The sequence below is a fragment of the Sus scrofa genome, chromosome 14, assembly GCF_000003025.6.
Source record: "Sus scrofa isolate TJ Tabasco breed Duroc chromosome 14, Sscrofa11.1, whole genome shotgun sequence".
Classification (NCBI taxonomy): Eukaryota; Metazoa; Chordata; class Mammalia; order Artiodactyla; family Suidae; genus Sus; species Sus scrofa.
The window spans coordinates 41,460,226-41,476,895 of record NC_010456.5 but is presented as its reverse complement, the minus strand read 5'-3'; the positions used below and the strand labels follow the sequence as shown (position 1 = coordinate 41,476,895).

At 47.8% G+C, this 16,670-nt stretch overlaps 2 protein-coding genes across 5 annotated transcripts in view; one reads left to right on the top strand and one right to left on the bottom strand.

Annotated features, from left to right (window-relative positions):
* MYO1H (myosin IH) overlaps positions 1-7,705 on the top strand; it is a 119,744-nt gene extending 112,039 nt beyond the window's left edge. For 2 of the 3 annotated variants that reach the window (XM_021073724.1, XM_021073723.1), the window contains 7 exons: positions 204-287; positions 1,053-1,146; positions 1,610-1,665; positions 2,538-2,673; positions 2,904-2,974; positions 3,114-3,211; positions 4,325-7,705. In XM_021073724.1, the coding sequence (XP_020929383.1) occupies positions 204-287; positions 1,053-1,146; positions 1,610-1,665; positions 2,538-2,673; positions 2,904-2,974; positions 3,114-3,211; positions 4,325-4,553 (768 nt within the window). In that variant the 3' untranslated portion in view covers positions 4,554-7,705. The remainder of the gene's footprint in view (positions 1-203; positions 288-1,052; positions 1,147-1,609; positions 1,666-2,537; positions 2,674-2,903; positions 2,975-3,113; positions 3,212-4,324) is intronic. The other variant, XM_021073725.1, reaches the window with a different exon arrangement.
* Positions 6,681-16,670, bottom strand: part of KCTD10 (potassium channel tetramerization domain containing 10) — a 27,588-nt gene continuing 17,598 nt past the window's right edge. The window contains exons 4-7 of one of the 2 annotated variants that reach the window (XM_005670738.3): positions 14,004-14,093; positions 13,668-13,720; positions 11,700-11,895; positions 6,681-9,689 (exon numbers count right to left, since the gene is read on the bottom strand). In XM_005670738.3, coding sequence (XP_005670795.2) covers positions 9,465-9,689; positions 11,700-11,895; positions 13,668-13,720; positions 14,004-14,093 — 564 coding nt within the window. In that variant the 3' untranslated portion in view covers positions 6,681-9,464. The remainder of the gene's footprint in view (positions 9,690-11,699; positions 11,896-13,667; positions 13,721-14,003; positions 14,094-16,670) is intronic. The other variant, XM_013982975.2, reaches the window with a different exon arrangement.

Genomic DNA, 16,670 nt, shown 5'->3' with positions numbered 1-16,670 from the left:
AAAAAAAAAAAAAAAGCAGAAGCAAAAAGTGAACCCCAGACTAGAAGACTAGCTGCTTTCTTTGACTAGAAAATATTCACACTGTACTTTACATCAAACTGAATTCAGCTGTGCTTTCAGAGCTCCTGTTTTGGAGTCTGAAGCCCAAGTGGTGTGGGCTAGGGGAGGGAGGCGGGTGGAGAAGAAGTGTGTTCTCCACACAGGCATCGGAGCTGCTCAGGAAAATGTGCACCAGGAACCTAGTCCGGAGGTACTGCCGCGGGATCACAGCCGAGAGGAAAGCCATGGTAGGGATGCCGTGTGCGGGGGGGTGGCAGGATGGTGGAGGGGCTGGTGCCAGCCCTCAGCAGTCCTTGCCCACCACCTCCCCTGTAAGCCAAGGGTCACACGAAGCCCATGCCTCATGCTTGCACTGAGGATTAAACTCATGTGGACCACTTAATACAGATCCCTGGTTAACTGGCAGCTGTTAAGAAGTAGCATCCTTCGTATTGTTACCATGGGAACACCATCGATGTGGCCCGTGTGCCACAACAGGGCCCCTTCCCTGCTGGAGGCTGGTTTTGTGCATGTGGTCTGCTGGTCAGCAGACTTTTTCTATAAAGAGCTCGAGGGCCACATCATCTCTATTGCAATTACTCTACCTTGGTAGCACTTGAGCAGTCAGAGCGAACCTCTAAGTCAGTATCACGGCCACAAACCAGAAAGACTTGACTTACAAAAAACAAGCAGCAGCATGCTGGATATGGCCCTTGGGCTGTGGTTTGTAATCTCTGACCCGGAAGAAATTACTCTCTGAAATTCTGAGAATTCCACTGAAAGCGCACAAGTTGGACAAGCTGAAGTGCCAATTCCAGTCTCTACCGGTATAATCTTAGAGCATTTATGGCCAAAGCCAGGTATGTGTTCTGATTCTGTGCAGAAGTATGCAAGTGCATACTTATACTACAGCTTATCCAGGAAAGAAAGCACTAATGTGGACTTAAAACTTCTCTTTAGTTCCCAAAGAACCTCATGGCTACCTTTTTGTACTTCCAATTATATATCCCCAGATGCAGCAAAAGGTGGTTACAAGTGAAATATTCAGGGATAAGAAAGATGGCTATGCAGAAAGCTTAAATCAACCCTTTGCCAACAGCCGAATAGGTAAGTCCATTTTTCCATCTATGTACTCACTTTCCCTCTTTAAAAAAAAAAAAAAAAAAAGTCAGGGAGTAACCATTGTGGTGCAGCGGAAACAAATCCAACTAGTATCCATGAGGATGTGGGTTTGGTCCCCGGCCTCACTTAGGGGGTCAGGGATATGGTGTTGCCGTGAGCTGTGGGGTAGTTCACAGATTCGGCTTGAATCTGGCGTTGCTGTGGCTGTGGGGTAAGCCAGCAGTTGTAGCTCTGATTTGACCTCTAGCCTGGGAACCTCCATATGCCACAAGTGCAGCCCTTAAAAAAAAAAGTCAAAGGAAGACGCTTACCCTACAGCGTTTCCTGACAGTGCTTTTCCAGACTGAGGTCTGGGTCATAGAAGAACATAAAACCAGCAAATTGCCCAAGGCTTCTGCTCAGGGGTGGTATTTAGTGACGATTTGCTGTGTTCTGGTTGCCACCTTAGATGAAGGAGACATTAGTCCCAAAGTGCTTCAACTCATCAGCAGTGAGAAGATCCAGGTAAGGGACTGTGTGTCCTTGCCTGAGACAGGATTTCCCTGTGGAGCCTGAGAACAGGGTCTGTTCCCTACATGATGGGCATCTAGAAGCAATACTTAAAGGCAGGAGTGCCTGTGGGCGGGCCGGGTTCTCACCTGGGACGCTCCAGGTATGAAGATTAAAGGGACCAGGTGACCATTAGGTACTTGTTGTTGTTCTTATGGTCCTTATCTGTCACCCCTGGACCTGGGTTTGGTTTTCTATGGAAGTGAGTGAACTGCAGCTGCACAATCTGTAAACATCCCCTATTAGAGGTGGTGTGGCAGGGCCTGGTGCTGATGTGGGTTTCAGAATGTAGCTGTGTGATCCTGGGTGGGTGACTTACACTCTTGGTGCCTCTGTCCCTCTGAGTTGCAGTGCGGGGGCGGGGGTGGCGGGGGGGTGCGGGGAGAGTCGATGGTATGAAGTGCACAGGCTCCAGCCTGGCATGCAGCAGGCATGGCTGCTGGTGACCATGGCTCTGGTGGCTGCTCTGTCCCTGGGGTACAGAAACCCATGACTGAGCTGGATCACTCTCTGGCTGTCAGGGCTTTAACACCAGCCAAGGCTTTACATTTCTGTTGGCCTCTCAGCAGCAGCCCTGTGAGGTAAGTGACCATAGCCTTGACTTCCTCAGAAGGGCAGCTCCATAGGCAGGGCCAGGGATGGCAGCCTGTCACACAGGGAGCCAGGGTGAGGAGAAATCTCATTTATGCAAACTGTTTGAGCTCCTCTCCTTTGAGTGCCAGAAGCAACGTCCCCAGTCCTGGTAGGGAGGAACTCGGTACCCTGCCCCCCTCCCCGACGAAGCAAGAAGCAAGTGTCCCCTCGCAGTGACGGTCACCTCCTTGCAGTATGGTGTCCCAGTCATTAAATATGACAGGAAAGGCTTCAAGACGCGGCAGCGGCAACTCATTCTCACTCAGAAGGCAGCTTACGTGGTGGAGCTTGCCAAGATCAAGCAGAAAATAGAGTACTCCATGCTCCAAGGTAAGAAGCAGGCACCCTTGACAATTCTCTGGGTTGACTTAGCTCCGGGGCCTGGCCTGCACCTCTCATTCTGGCGTGAAGGCCCAGCATTCAAGTCGACAATGGTCACCATCACCCGTGTGCTCACTGAAGGGAAGAGCCTGGGGTGGGGCCCCCCACGCGTGCCTCTTGTCTCTGTATTCATGTCAAGTGGTCCAGTTCCTGGCCTCTGACTCTGGATCTGTCCTAAGGTGTCTCTACCAGCAGCCTCAGAGACGGAATCTTGGTCCTTCATGTGTCGCGGGAAGACAATAAGCACAAGGTAACCAGTGGCCACTGGGCTGTGGTCAGAGGGAGAGGCTGCCCACAGCGTAGCTGCCCCAGAAACCTGAGTGGCGAAGAACACTCTTCTTTGAAGCTGCTGCCTCTGAAACGGCCGTGTCCTCCCCTCTCCACTGCAGGGGGACGCCGTCTTGTGGTGCGAACACGTATTTGAGGCAGTGACGAAGCTTGTCATGCTGGTTCAGAAGGAGAACATTGTCACCGTGGTCCAGGGGAGGTAGGTGGTTTCATCTGCAGCTCAGGAAGTCACTCAGTAGTGAATGTTTATTAACAGATCGAGGAAGATGTAAATGCTAATTGTTTCTTTCACCCATGCCTGCCCCTCCCCACAAAAGAAGCACTGCCTGCCAGCCGGGGTGGGTTACCCTTGCCCCCTCTGATCAAGAACTTTCTTCCCTCCTCACCCCCTGTGATTTGGGCTCCCAAGAAATACAGTTAGTGATCATTCCACCTACAGGAAGGGCTGGTGACCTTATCATCCAGTTTTCAAAGGAAGTGCTTATGATCCTAAGGGCGCTGTTAGAGTGAAAGGTGGACCCCTGGACCAGAGCAGGTGACAGCCACACCTCTGTTGTTGATGCCTCTGGAAGAACTGAATGTACTCAAGGGATTAGGGAATAACTACAGGATCATGTGGCCATCTTCCCAGTTGCAGAAATGGTTTTCTTCCAATTACTCAAATATATAGTAAGACTCTGGGAGTTCTCGTTGTGGTGCATCAGAAACTAATCCGATCAGTATCCATGAGGACGTGGGTTCGATCCCTAGCCTCGCCCAGTGGGTTAAGGATCCGGCGTTGCCGTGAGCTGTGGTGTAGGTCGTAGATGTGGCTTGGATCCTGCGTTGCTGTGGCTGTGGCGTAGGCCGGCAGCAATTCGACCCCTAGCCTGGGAACCTGAATATGCCTCGGGTGTGGCCCTAAAAAGCAAAAAATTAAAATTAAAAAAAGACTATAATATAACAGGAATTCTACATCTTTCTTTGTCTTTTAGGGCCACACCCATGGCATATGGAGGTTCCAGGCTAGGGGTCGAATTGGAGCTGTAACCGCCAGCCTACACCACAGCAATGCAGGATCCAAGCCACATCTATGACCTACACCACAGCTCATGGCAATGCCAGATCCTTCACCCACTGGCGAGGCCAGGGATTGAACCTGAGTCCTCATGGATGCTAGTCAAGTTCGTTAACCACTGAGCCACAACCAGAACTCTAGGAATTCCATCTTGAACCTAGTAAGCATCACCAGTGAAATGTCTTTTGCAGACGAAAAGCTGAGGGAGGAAAATAAAAGACCCTATCAGTAATTCATCCTGTTATGTATTTTAAGTTTACAGTTTTATATTAGTCCCGGAAAAGAAGGCACAATAGTTTTTGACACTGGACCAGGAGAACAAATCTATAAAGATAAAAACGGACACCTAACAGTGGTGAGTGGATGTTTGGGGGAGAGAGGTGTGAGCAGTTTTAAACTAACTATCGTTTTTTTTAATTTTTATTTTTTTGTCTTATTAGGGCCGCACCCATGGCATATGAAGGTTCCCAGGCTAGGGGTCTAATCGGAGCTGTAGCTGCCAGCCTATGCCACAGCCACAGCAATGCAGGATCTGAGCCAAGTCTGCCACCTACACCACAGCTCAGGGCAATGCCGGATCCTTCACCCACTGATCGAGGCCAGAGACTGAACCTGCGACCTCATGGATACTAGTCGGGTTCGTTAGGCACTGAGCCACAACGGGAACTCCGAAGCTGTAAATTAAAATTCCACCAGCTTCAGCCCTCTGTAGACTGACTGGAATCACCACCTAGCTTCTCTCCATCTCTTTCCGATTCTACATTGAAAAATAGGAATTGGTACTAGAAGTATAGAGTCAAACACTGTATAACGAGGGAAACAATTTACCCACCACATTTAGTTGTCAGTGAACCAGAAGCTAAGTTCTTCTCAGTTTGAAATGTCAAAGCCCAACCCTTCCTCAGATTGCGAAGGCCTGATTCCCCACGGCTCTCAGGCGATTCTCCATGCCAAACTTCAAAAGATACCAGTGTTGGGAGTTCCCGCTATGATACAACACGTTAAGGATGTGGCAATGCTGCAGCTATGGTGTAGGTTGCAGGTGTGGCTCAACTATGTGATCCCTGGCCTGGGAATTTCCATATCCTTTGGGTAGGGCAAAAAAATAAGTAAATAAAAATAACAATGCTGGAATTCCCTGGTGGCCTAGCAAGGATCCAGCATTGTCACTGCTGTGGCGCAGGTCCGATCCCTGGCCCAGGAACTTGCACATGCTATGGGCGCAGCCAAAAAAAATAAATAAATAAAACCAAAGAAAACAGTGTTGGCGTCTCCCCCCAGCAAGATACCATGATGTAATCAGCTGGGGGAGAGGCCTGAGCTAGGGAGCAGAGGTTTGAGAACCACGCCTATCCTAAGAAGCCAAGCCTGTGGGCTCAATGCTTTGTTCTTCCTTGCAACTCTGATCCAGTTTTGCTGGGAAAACTGAAGGGGCTGAATCTTAGCATGTATTTCTGTACATACACCAAGTATTCACAATTTGCTATGAACTAATTAAAAAATGGTCTAACAACAGAGTGTCTCATACACATTTAACTATGAAACTGTTTATGGCTAAATAGTACATGTAATTGCCTCTCAACACAGTTAACTCCTTCAGGGACAAGTTAAAATATTTAAGCATGGTATTTAAAGTATAAGGGGATTTTTCAGTTTACATGCTGCCTTAAGACTTACACCCCATATTCCTCTCTGACTGGCTCAGGCCTCAGAGCCCATTTCTAAATGTGACTTGTCTCATGGGAGGTGGGGCAGCAGATGGTGTGGGTGGCAGGGCTGGCTGCTCGAAGCTTGTCCACATCCACCTTGACGGCTCAAGTGGTTGGGGTGATAACTGCTTCCTTCTAAGATAAGCGAGCTCTAAACCTCAGCATGTACCTCCCCCAGGTGTCTGTCCGCACAAAGTCCTGATGGAGGATGACATCTGACCTCTCTCATCGCCACTTTTGCTCTGACAGAGAAAAGCGCCCAAGAAGTGGGAATTTGGTCCAGTTAGCAACACCTTCAAGCAAAGGTTTCAGCAGCTCAGGCAAAGGATCGCCTCTGAAGAAACGGAGTGGCATCTTATGCCAAAGCCCAACCCCTCAGGAGTCCTGTGACATTAAAATGTCCTCTTCAGGGAGCCAACCTCAAGTCACCCAACAGGGTGGTTTTAAATGTCCCCAATGGGACGGACACTTGATAGGCACTTGAACAGATCATTAAAGGGTGAGCGATAGCTGCCCCTGAGGCACAATGAAGTGTTATCTCTGGTCTGGGAGCATAAAGCTGCAGAATCTGAATTTTGCTTTAAATAAATGGAACTCAAACATACCTAGTTCCTTCCCAGCTTCAGGTTCCACATGGTAAGCTGCAGTTCTCCATACCAAAGAGTCAATCAGAGGCGATGCCCGCTGTCTGCTCTTTCATCAGCCTGGCAGCATGTCCACCTAAGATGCCTCTATGTCTGAATTCAAACACAGCAGAAAAGTAACTCCTCTTATCTGCCCTGAGCAACTTTAAGGTGATAAAGGAGAAGGTGGGATCTCTGCCTTGCTCTCTTTGCTGTAAACTGCACTTTACTTCTGTGGCTGAACTGTGCTAGATGTTTCTGAAAACAGCCAGAAAAAGATTTAAGCAGAAGCATTATACAACCTTTATTTTACACATGTCCATCAATGCTTGTACAACACAGTGACTACTTCTAGTGCTCAGAGTATTTCTTCCTGTAGCACAAAGAGACAGAAAGGTTAGTGACACACGCGTGTTACATACAGTGACTCCAGGGGGAGCCCTAAAAGGCACACATTCCAGAGGGAGAGCTGGGTAGCAGCACAGCCACCAGCCTGCTAAGCCACCACAGGAAGGTGATGGAGAGACTGTCCTTGGCAGAAGCCCCAGTCACCACCATCAGATGACTTTTTGAAAAACCTTGATTACAAGGGACCCAGAGGTGTTCTGCTTTTTCAATTGTAAGCTATTACAACGTAATAAAACTGTACTCTCAACCAAATCTCAGGCCAGGGTTTTACTTGGATGGTTCTTAAATACCGACTTTTGTTTGCCCTTAGTGCTCACATAAGAAATCAGTTCCTGGGAGTTCCCATCGTGGTTCAGCAAAAACAAATCTGACTAGTATCCATGAGGATGCGGGTTTGATCCCTGGCCTCACTCAATGGGTTAAGGATCCAGCATTGCCTTGAGTTGGGGTGTAGGTCACAGACGTGGCTTGGATCCTGCGTTGCTGTGGTATAGGCTGGCGGCTGCAGCTCCAATTCAACCCCTAGCCTGGGAACCTCCATAGGCCGCAAGTGCGGCCCTCAAAAGCAAAAAAAAAAAAGATCAAGAAATCAGTTCCTTGTAGAATCTGTTTAACATCAGAGCTTGGAACCAGCCAACACTCTGTCAGCTCATGGTTACATGCAGCTAACCATGGAATGTATCGTGTACTTGTTCAGATCCCAGTAAGCAAAGACTCCAAACTACAAGTGCAGAGTTGGAGAAAATGCAAAAGTGGAGAGACAGTCAGAATCATTAGGTTGTAAGGTGTAGAAGCCCCAACAAATCAGGTGGTTTCACAAACTCACTCTTCACATAAACATCTTAAAAGACAGAACTTACAGGATGGCTTTTCCATTCCTACAAAAAACATCAGAACTGACATTCACTTTAGCTTTCTAAAAAAGTTCAACCCAAACAGCAAGGTTGATGTTTAAAACTTAAACAGTATAAAATATTTACAAAACATTATTGAAGCCCCCCCATCCTTAGCACTTAATAAAATCCACATGGCCTAATACGAAAGCATCCCACATAACAGTTTAAAAAACATCTACCCGGTCCGTGATTTTTAGGTTTCAGTCATGATTGTTTTAAAGTTTTATTGTAGGCTTTGCTGCCGGATACAAAATAAAGGCGTACAACTGTCACAAGTAGGGCAGGATGTACAAAATCTAAGCTGTAAAAACCATTTCAAAATATAAACTCGTTTTTTGTTTTTTTCTGGAATACACTGTGTCAAAGGCTGCCCATATTAACACCTTTGGTATAGAACGGTAACGTTTCCCTTGAAGAGCAGACAAAACCCATCCACGACCTCACACACGTTCACATCTCCCTCTAACTACTCTACCTAGTCTAGTCTCAACCACCCACATTCGTCACAGCTCCCTCTGTCCCGGGGCGCAGGGGAGACGGGAGGTAGGTAACTGAGAACATCTATCCCGCTTGAGCACCATGCAGACAGCAGGGCTCCGGCGCGGGCCACCCGAGCACACATCCTCATCAACAGTCACATACGTCCCTTAAACAAACACGAACACAGACACTGACTGGACCCCAAAGGATCTGCACAGGGTCTCCTCCGCTCGCTGACAGCCACTCCACACTGTGCACAAATCAGGGGCCAAGACAAGACGGGATCACCAGGTGATGGCTGTGCTGACAGCAGGAAGGCCGTCCTGAGGCTGCTGGTGTGAGTGCTGGTCCTGCCTGGATGTTTAATTTCTTCTAAGCAAAGGGCAGGGCATCCACTGGGGGAAGGAAGCCTTGCTTAACAAAGCGTAAGACGGAGGAGGAAGAACTGGAATTCACAGGGCAGCGGCTTGTGTGCTCTGCCCTGAGCAGGCCAGGCGGCCTTCCTGGAATGGAGTGGGTCAACGAGGAGGGCAGAGGAAGGGGCAGGGGCCAGCTCTGCCCTCAGCCAGACTGTGTGGGGCCCCAACAAGCACCAGACCACAGATCAGACAAAACAGGCATATGCCTGCCCCTGCAACACAGCTGGGCCCCCAGAGCTACGCCAGGAACTGCAGCTGAGAGGCAGGAAGCAGGTCCCATCTCCACAGCTTCGAGCGTTGGTTCTTTCCCAACAAGCTCTAGGGGTGACAGTGTGGCAGGGGGCAGGGCTTCTCGAAAAGCCTTGAGGGAGAGACTGTGCTGGCACGGGAACCGGCACCAGTGTGCTGGGCTGGAGGGTGGGGAAACATGAGCCTGCAGACACCCCTGGGAACCCCTGACTACAGGACCCCTCTTGGAGGTGATAACCTCAGAGGCAGGGCCACCCAAGAAGTTCATACAGGTAGTCGGCACCCACAAAAATAAATACTGCAAACAAGTTCTCACACACTCGTCACACCATTCACACATTTCCTCCGAGAACCAGGAAAGCCTGGTTCCAGCGCTTCTCGGATTCTCGGGAAAAGCAGAGACCTTGGACCCAGTGCGAGCCACAGCAGGGGTGCGTTCACCTGGGTAAAGACGATCAATTCACCTGGTCAAGAAATAGCAAACTCGTTATCTGGCTGGTTACGAAGTCTCTCCAGACTCCGGGGGCGGTGGGGGTGCCCAGGAGCCCGTAGCGGTCTGAGTGCATAGCAGGGAGGAGAGCGGCAGAGGTGTGGCCAAGTCCCCTGACCGCTCACTGGTGGAGGTGGGCCCGGTCGTCCGGGCGCTTGATGTGGATGCGCCGCACGCGCTCGATACGCTCCCGCTCCCGTTCCTCGTCCTCGTCCAGGTGGTGGGAGCGCCCGGCCGCCCCACCTGTGGCCTCCAGGAGTGCATTGTCAGGTCCCCGGCCATCCTGGGCCTCGTACAGCAAAATGTTCAGGGTCTCCTCATAGATTCGGGCTTCAGGGAACTCCACCTGCGTCCCCACAAAGCACAAGGCAGGTAAGTTAGCATCACACCCTCGCCATCTCTGCTGCTGCCCACTTCTGAGCAGGGCCATCCAGTTACATGGGGCCCTTAAGATTCCATAAGGCCTTCGTTATTATTTTTAAAGCAGTTTTTATTTTCAATAGGCAACATTCACACACTGTGCTCAATTCACAGGAGACAAGAGAGAGATACAGTGAAAGAGGCCTCCCTGCCCCCCAGTTTCCCTTTCTTTGGATATTTACATCATTTCCAATACGTTGCTTCTAACAAACAGGGCTATATCCTTGCATATGAGTCATCCCACACCTTAAAGCGGCGTTCTGGACTTCCAGTCGTGGCTCAGCGGTTAACGAATCTAACATCCATGAGAACACAGGTTCCATTCCTGGCCTCCCTCAGTGGTTTAAGGATTCAGTGTTGCTGTGAGCTATGTGTAGGCTGCAGATGCGACTTGGATCCCGCCTTGCTGTGTCTGTGGCTGTGGTGGAGGCCGGCAGCTGTAGTTCCGATTCGACCCCTAGCCTGGGAAGCTCCATATGCTGCGGCCCTAAAAAGCAATAATAATAAAAAGCGGTGTTCTTTCTGAACAGGGACCAGGTGGGACCCTCATGAAGTGGACACAATCTCTCCTGCTCAGTAAAGCACCATGTCTGCTTATTGTCCTCTGGGGTCTGGCGCCATGGACAAGAGGAAAGCTACATGGTGGGTCCTGGGCCCCTGACTCATGCAGTATAGCGAATCGGCAAGGACCACTGAAGCACTTGAAATGCTGCACCAAGGAAGGTACCAGTTACACAAAACCCCAGTGGGACATCCATACAGTTACTTAAGACGACAAGAGTATCAGCTCCCAGAAGTTTGGGTTCTGGGCCAGAAAGTGGGGAACCTGTCCCTGGAGGGGCAGCCACTGCAACACCAACTTCCTGGAGAAAGGAAGGAGCCTTAGGGACAGGATGCAGGGCGAAGGGAGCCAGGAGAGGGGCCCCAGCCTCTACAAACAGAGGCACAGGCTGCTCCAGAACCCATCCGAGAATCCATATGCAGCTGGGAATGGACCACAAAGTCTCAGTGCCTTTGCTCCCCCGTTAAGTTCAGAAAATGTATAGTCACTACCATCAAGTTTAGTCAATATAATGATTAGCCTTTAATACCAGAGGCAATTCATGTAAATAAAAAACTGAACCGTGACAAAACAGGGAGTCTAGTTATACAGCTGGAATTCACAGCCCTAAAGAAAGTTCCCAGGAGAAAACAGGCACGTGTCTTGCTAACACATAGAGAGAAGTGAACAATTCTGATACCTCTCATCTTTAAAAGAAAAAATCGGCTCAGTCTTTTCCCCTTAAAACAATACCCACCTTCGAGGATGTATTGTAAATACTAATAAATAGTGTTTTAAGAAGTTAAAAAAAAACTTAAACTCTGGTTTCAACTTTGTGATCTGATTTTCTCCCATTTGTGCTGTGCTTCTGAGGTTCCTCGAGGACCACAGAGCAGGGGTGAGGATGACAGCTGTGCAGGTAACCCACAGATCTGTGCGTGGGTGATGAGAGGCAGGACCTGCTGCATGTGTCCTGCTCATCAGCTTTCCCCCGGATGGGTTGAAAAGGAAATAACAGAGCCTATGGTATGATTTAAAAAACACACCAACCACGAGTTCCCATCGTGGCGCATCAGAAACAAATCCGCCTAGGAACCATGAGGTTGCGGGTATGATTCCTGGCCTCGCTCAGTGGCTTAAGGATCTGGCGTTGCCGTGGCTGCGATGTAGGCCAGCAGCTGTAGCACCGACTCGACCCCTAGCCTGGGAACCGCCATATGCCACTTGTGTGGCCCTAAAAAAACAAAAGACAGAAAAACGAAAACATGCAGTTGTGAGTCAAGGAAAGCATTTTTCAAGCCTTTCCTTAAGTGTATTATGCTCAAGCGGACTGGGAGGTTGTACAAGCAGGGATCTCAGTGCGGCCACTCAGAACTGTCCTCTTGAGGCCCTTACCTTGGTCTGTTTCTTCTCAGTGGCGTAGACAATGGAGGTACAGCAGACCTCGGCGATCTTGCGTCCTTGGCCATAGAAGGACCAGCAGCAGATTTCATCCCCAATGACATCCTTTATGAACAGGACCCTTCCATTAAAGCGTAGAGACAGCTTATCAAACAGCTCGATGTTTTTCAACATATTGTCATCGGAATTGCTGCAAAAAGGCATTTGCTAAGGTGAGTGCAGCCTGGTATTAACTGCCACCACCAAGTAAGTGTCCCCCCCACCATCCCTTTGCAACCTCAGAACAAGCCCACAAAGAGTGCATCACAGTCCCCACTGCTCAAAGGGAAGTGAGGGTCGGAGCACTCAGGGAACTGTCTGAGGCCAAAAACTAATAAATGGCAGAGCTGAGCCTCAAAAAAAGACAGCCCTGGCCTCTAGTATGCCAGCCAGGAACACAGGCTTAGAGTGGCTGCCCTGCTTGTGGAACAGCAAGAAATGGAACGCTGAAAACTGGGGTCTGCAGGCACAGGCACCGGGAGACGTGGAGAAGAGCCCCACAGAGCCCCAGGACCTGCCCAAGGGGAACTTTTTATCCTGGGTTCATTTATGGGTCTTGAGTCACTTCATCAAATACCCTGGCATCCTTAACTCCCTGATTTAGAGCCACATGTTCCCAAGAGCCAAAAGGTATTCTAGAAACCTACATATACTATTAGTAGGATCATAAAATGGCTAAGCCACTTTGGAAGACCACTTGGCAGGTCCTCAAATGATTAAACCGAGAGTTTCCATACGACCCAGCAATTTCACTCCTAGGTACATACCTAAGGGAAAACGTGTGTGTACATGCATGTCCTCAGCAGTATTATTCCTAACTGCCAAAAGGTGGAAACCACCCTAACTGCCCATCAACTAATGAATGGATAACCAAAATGTGGTCTGTCTGTACAACGGAATATTATTCAGCCATAAAAGGGAATAAGGTACTGATTCATGCTACAGAATAGATGAAACTTGAAGACATTGAGTTAAATAAGCCAGTCACAAAAAGCAATATATTATGTTTTTTTGGGTTTTTTGTTTGTTTGTTGTCTTTTGCCTTTTCTAGGGCTGTTCCCAAGGCATATGGAGGTTCCTAGCCTAGGGGTCGAATTGGAACTGCAGCCGTCGGCCTAAGCCAGAGCCATAGCAATGCAGGATCTGAGCGGAGTCTGCGACCTACACCATAGCTCACAGCAACGTCGGATCCTTGACCCACTGAGCAAGGCCAGGCATCAAACCTGCAACCTCATGGTTCCTAGTCAGATTTGTTAACCACTGCACCATGACAGGAACTCCAACAAAAAGCAATATATATTGTGATTCCACTCACAGGAAATGTCCAGAGTAGGCAAACCCATAGAAACTGAAAGCAAAACAGTGGTTGCCTGAGGCTGGGGAAGGTAGGAAGGTGGAGGGAAATGGGGAGTGAATGGGAGTTCCCACTGTGGCACAATGGGATTGGCGGCCACATTTCTGGAGTGCTGGGACACAGGTTCAATTCTCAGCCGGGCACAATGGGTTAAGGATCTGTGTTGCTGCAGCTGTGGTGTCGGTCACAACTGTAGCTCATATCTGATACCTGGCCCAGGAATTCCATGTGCCACGGGGCAGCCAAAAAAAAAAAAAAAGAAATGGGGAGTGAATGGTAATGGGTACAAGGGTTTGAGATGATGAAAATAGTCTAAAATTAGGCAAGTAGTGATGCTTGCACACTGTGAATATACTAAAAACATATTAAAAATCACTGAATTGTATATTTTTAAAGGATAACTTTAACAGTCTGTGTGAATTAGATTTCATATCTATTGGTCTATCTAGGCATTCAAGAGGTGCAAAAGGACCAGCCTCATCTGGAAGGGAACAAGGGGAGCTGGGCCTGGCTGGTGTGGGCAAAGGTTTACCTAGCAGTGCAGATGTCTTTTCTGGCCAACACCTTACCTGGTATATGAGTATTTGTTGTTACTTCTGTTGTAGAGCAACTTCACAGCTGGCTGCGGGTTGTTTTAAAAAAGGAAGAAGAGAGTTACTTGGAGTACAGATGCAATGAACCACTGGCTTCCCATAGGGCTGGGCCTGCCAACTGGGGAGGAGCTAGGGAGGGAGAGTGCAAGACCCAACACCAGGGGCCACACAATGAACTGTAGGCTCCCATTCCTGACCCTTTCTCAGGCCTTGCTCAGGCAATTTCACATATTTTTATTGAGAAACTTATTCAGAAGAACCTCTGCCATTTTTGGTAGCAGAAGGAACGCCACAAGGGAGCCTCCGACATACCTTATTTGAAGTTGCGATAAGTTTCTGTTCTTCCTTGGATGAGGTGATGACAGGAACTTTGCAGAAAGGCTCATAAGTATCTTTGTTCTGCTGGAACAAAACTTGCTTTCAGCCTGGGAGGCCTGCCCAGCACTGGACTGCTTAAGCTGGCCTGCTGGGTAAAGACAGGCTCTGGCGAGGGGAGATAGGGCAGCCATGGCTGGGAATCGAGGAGGATTCTTAGCACCAGTGAAATAGGATGGGGGACAATCAGAAGTGGAGCTCTCAATGAACTTGCTCCCTGGTCCGGACTGTTATACGCCAGGGTGTTCAGTGAACACTAATAATGATGACACATTTTCACAGCCCAGGAAGCCCCTCAAAAATGAACTCTAAACAGGGCAGATGAAGTATGACTGCATCAAAGCTCCTAAAACCCCCACAGAAATGACTGCAGAGGAATAAAAAAGGTATACACCCATAAGGGGAAAAAGAATGGGAGAAGTAAGGTCAGCACACAAAAGACGTCAAAAATTCAAGGCTGTACTGTACAGAACAGGGAATATATCCAACCTCCTGGGATAGACCATGATGGGAATAATATTAAAAACAAATATATATATATCTATATATCTGAGTCACTCTGCCATACAGCAGAAATTGGCACAATAGTGAATCAACTATACTTTAATAAGAAATAAAACTGTCTGGTTACCTAGACCTTATCATATTAAGTGAAGTCAGAAAGAGAACGGCAAATAGCATATGGTATCACTTACATGTGGACTCTAATAAAAAAACAATACAAATGAACTTATTTATAAAACAGAAACAAACTCAAATATTTTAAAATCAAACTCAGGGTCACCAAAGGGGAAACCGTGGTGGGGAGGGGTAAACTGGGGGAATGGGATTAACATATACCCATTACTAGTAATACAGCACAACCATACAATATAGTAGTATTACTATACAGTATAGTAGCATTACTATATTATACAGTAATGTGTGTTTTATAAAACTCTTTTATATAGTTATACAAAAACAGACAACTAACAAGGACCTACTGAATAGCACAGGGAGGTCTACTCAATGTGCTGTAATAACCCACATGAGAAAAAAGAATGCATATACGTATACAATTGATCCACTTTGCTGTAAACCTGAGGCTGACACAACATTGTAAATCAACTACTACCCCAGTAAAATTAAAAAAGAATTAATGTGGAGTTCTTGCTGTGGCTCAGCAGGTTAAGAACCCAACATAGTGTCCATGAAGATTCGGGTTCAATCCCTGGCCTGAGTTAAGGATCCTATGTTGCCATAAGCTGCAGAATAGGTCACAGATACGCTCGGATCTGGCATTGCTGTGGCTGTGGGGTATGCCCGTGGCCGCAGCTCCAATTCAACCCCTAGCCTGGAAACTTCCATATGCTGTAGGTGTGGCCTTACATACTAAAAAGAAAAAAAAAATTCAAGGCTGGAGTTCCCTGGTGGCCTAGTGGTTAAGGATCTGGCACTGTCACTGCTATGGTTCAGGTTCTAAGGCTGGTGGGCACAGGATAAGAGCAGAGGATTGCTTGCCAGTTGGCAGAAGCACTGGTGAGAACCTCCCTGCCACCACTGCCTCCCCCACCCCACCACTGCTGAATTGCCTTCCCCTGACTGTTAAAAGAGAAAGGTCCATTTTCCTGGAGCAGCTTGTACAAGAGAGGACAGAACTGAGTTGCTGTTCTGAAACAGGGGCATTAAAGCGAATGGTCTACACACTAAATGGTGAACTCCACCTCACCCCAGCCCCCTTCCTCTACTTAGATCCTAGAAGGCAGCTGATCAGGCTTGTACCCACCAGTCAAAGAGAGTGGAGGAGGATTCCTCTGCGGGGAACCACCTGTCCAAAAAAAGGCTTACAAATTCTGACACTGAGGGTTCCTACTGAAAAAGTCAGCTTTATCATCTGCCACTGAAGCCCACTGGACAACAAGAACCAACACATACAGTTTTCCAAAGCCTTACTCCTAAATTTCAGCAAACTAAGGACCATCAGATTATACTCCAAAAGCCTCTCAAATATGAGCGTGAAATCAAAACAAAGAAAAAGAGAAGCAATTACACAATAAAGGCAGCAAAAAGAAAACTTCAAAAAGTATTATTGGACAGACAAGAGCAGGTAGCACATCTCATCAAACAAGATCAGCATGCTATACAAAGAAGACCACTTCTTGAGAAGAAGGAAAGGCTCTTAGGAATTAGAAATATGATACCAGAAATAAAAAATTTAATAGAATCGTTGCAAAGATAAAGTGAAAAAATCCTCTGAGAAAGCAGAACGATAAAAGCGACAGAAACCAGGAGAAGGTCAGACCTGGGGGTTTAATCTCAGACCAACAGAAAACCACAAAAAGGGAACCCAGAGGGCATGTCTCTAAGACAGAGATCAAACAGAGATTCCCTGATGAGTTGAACATACCACAAGGAGACTGATGTTTCTGAGAATTTAGAGCTGAATTAGGGATATGTACTTAGAAAATAAAATACACAAAAAACAATGAAGCAATCACTTAATTCTGGCAAACTGAAAAGTTACACAAGGAAATAATCACTGTATACTCTGTGGCTCAACAATATTTACACAACTCAAAGTAAAACTCTGAATACTGATTTAACCAAAACTGGATAAACTACGTT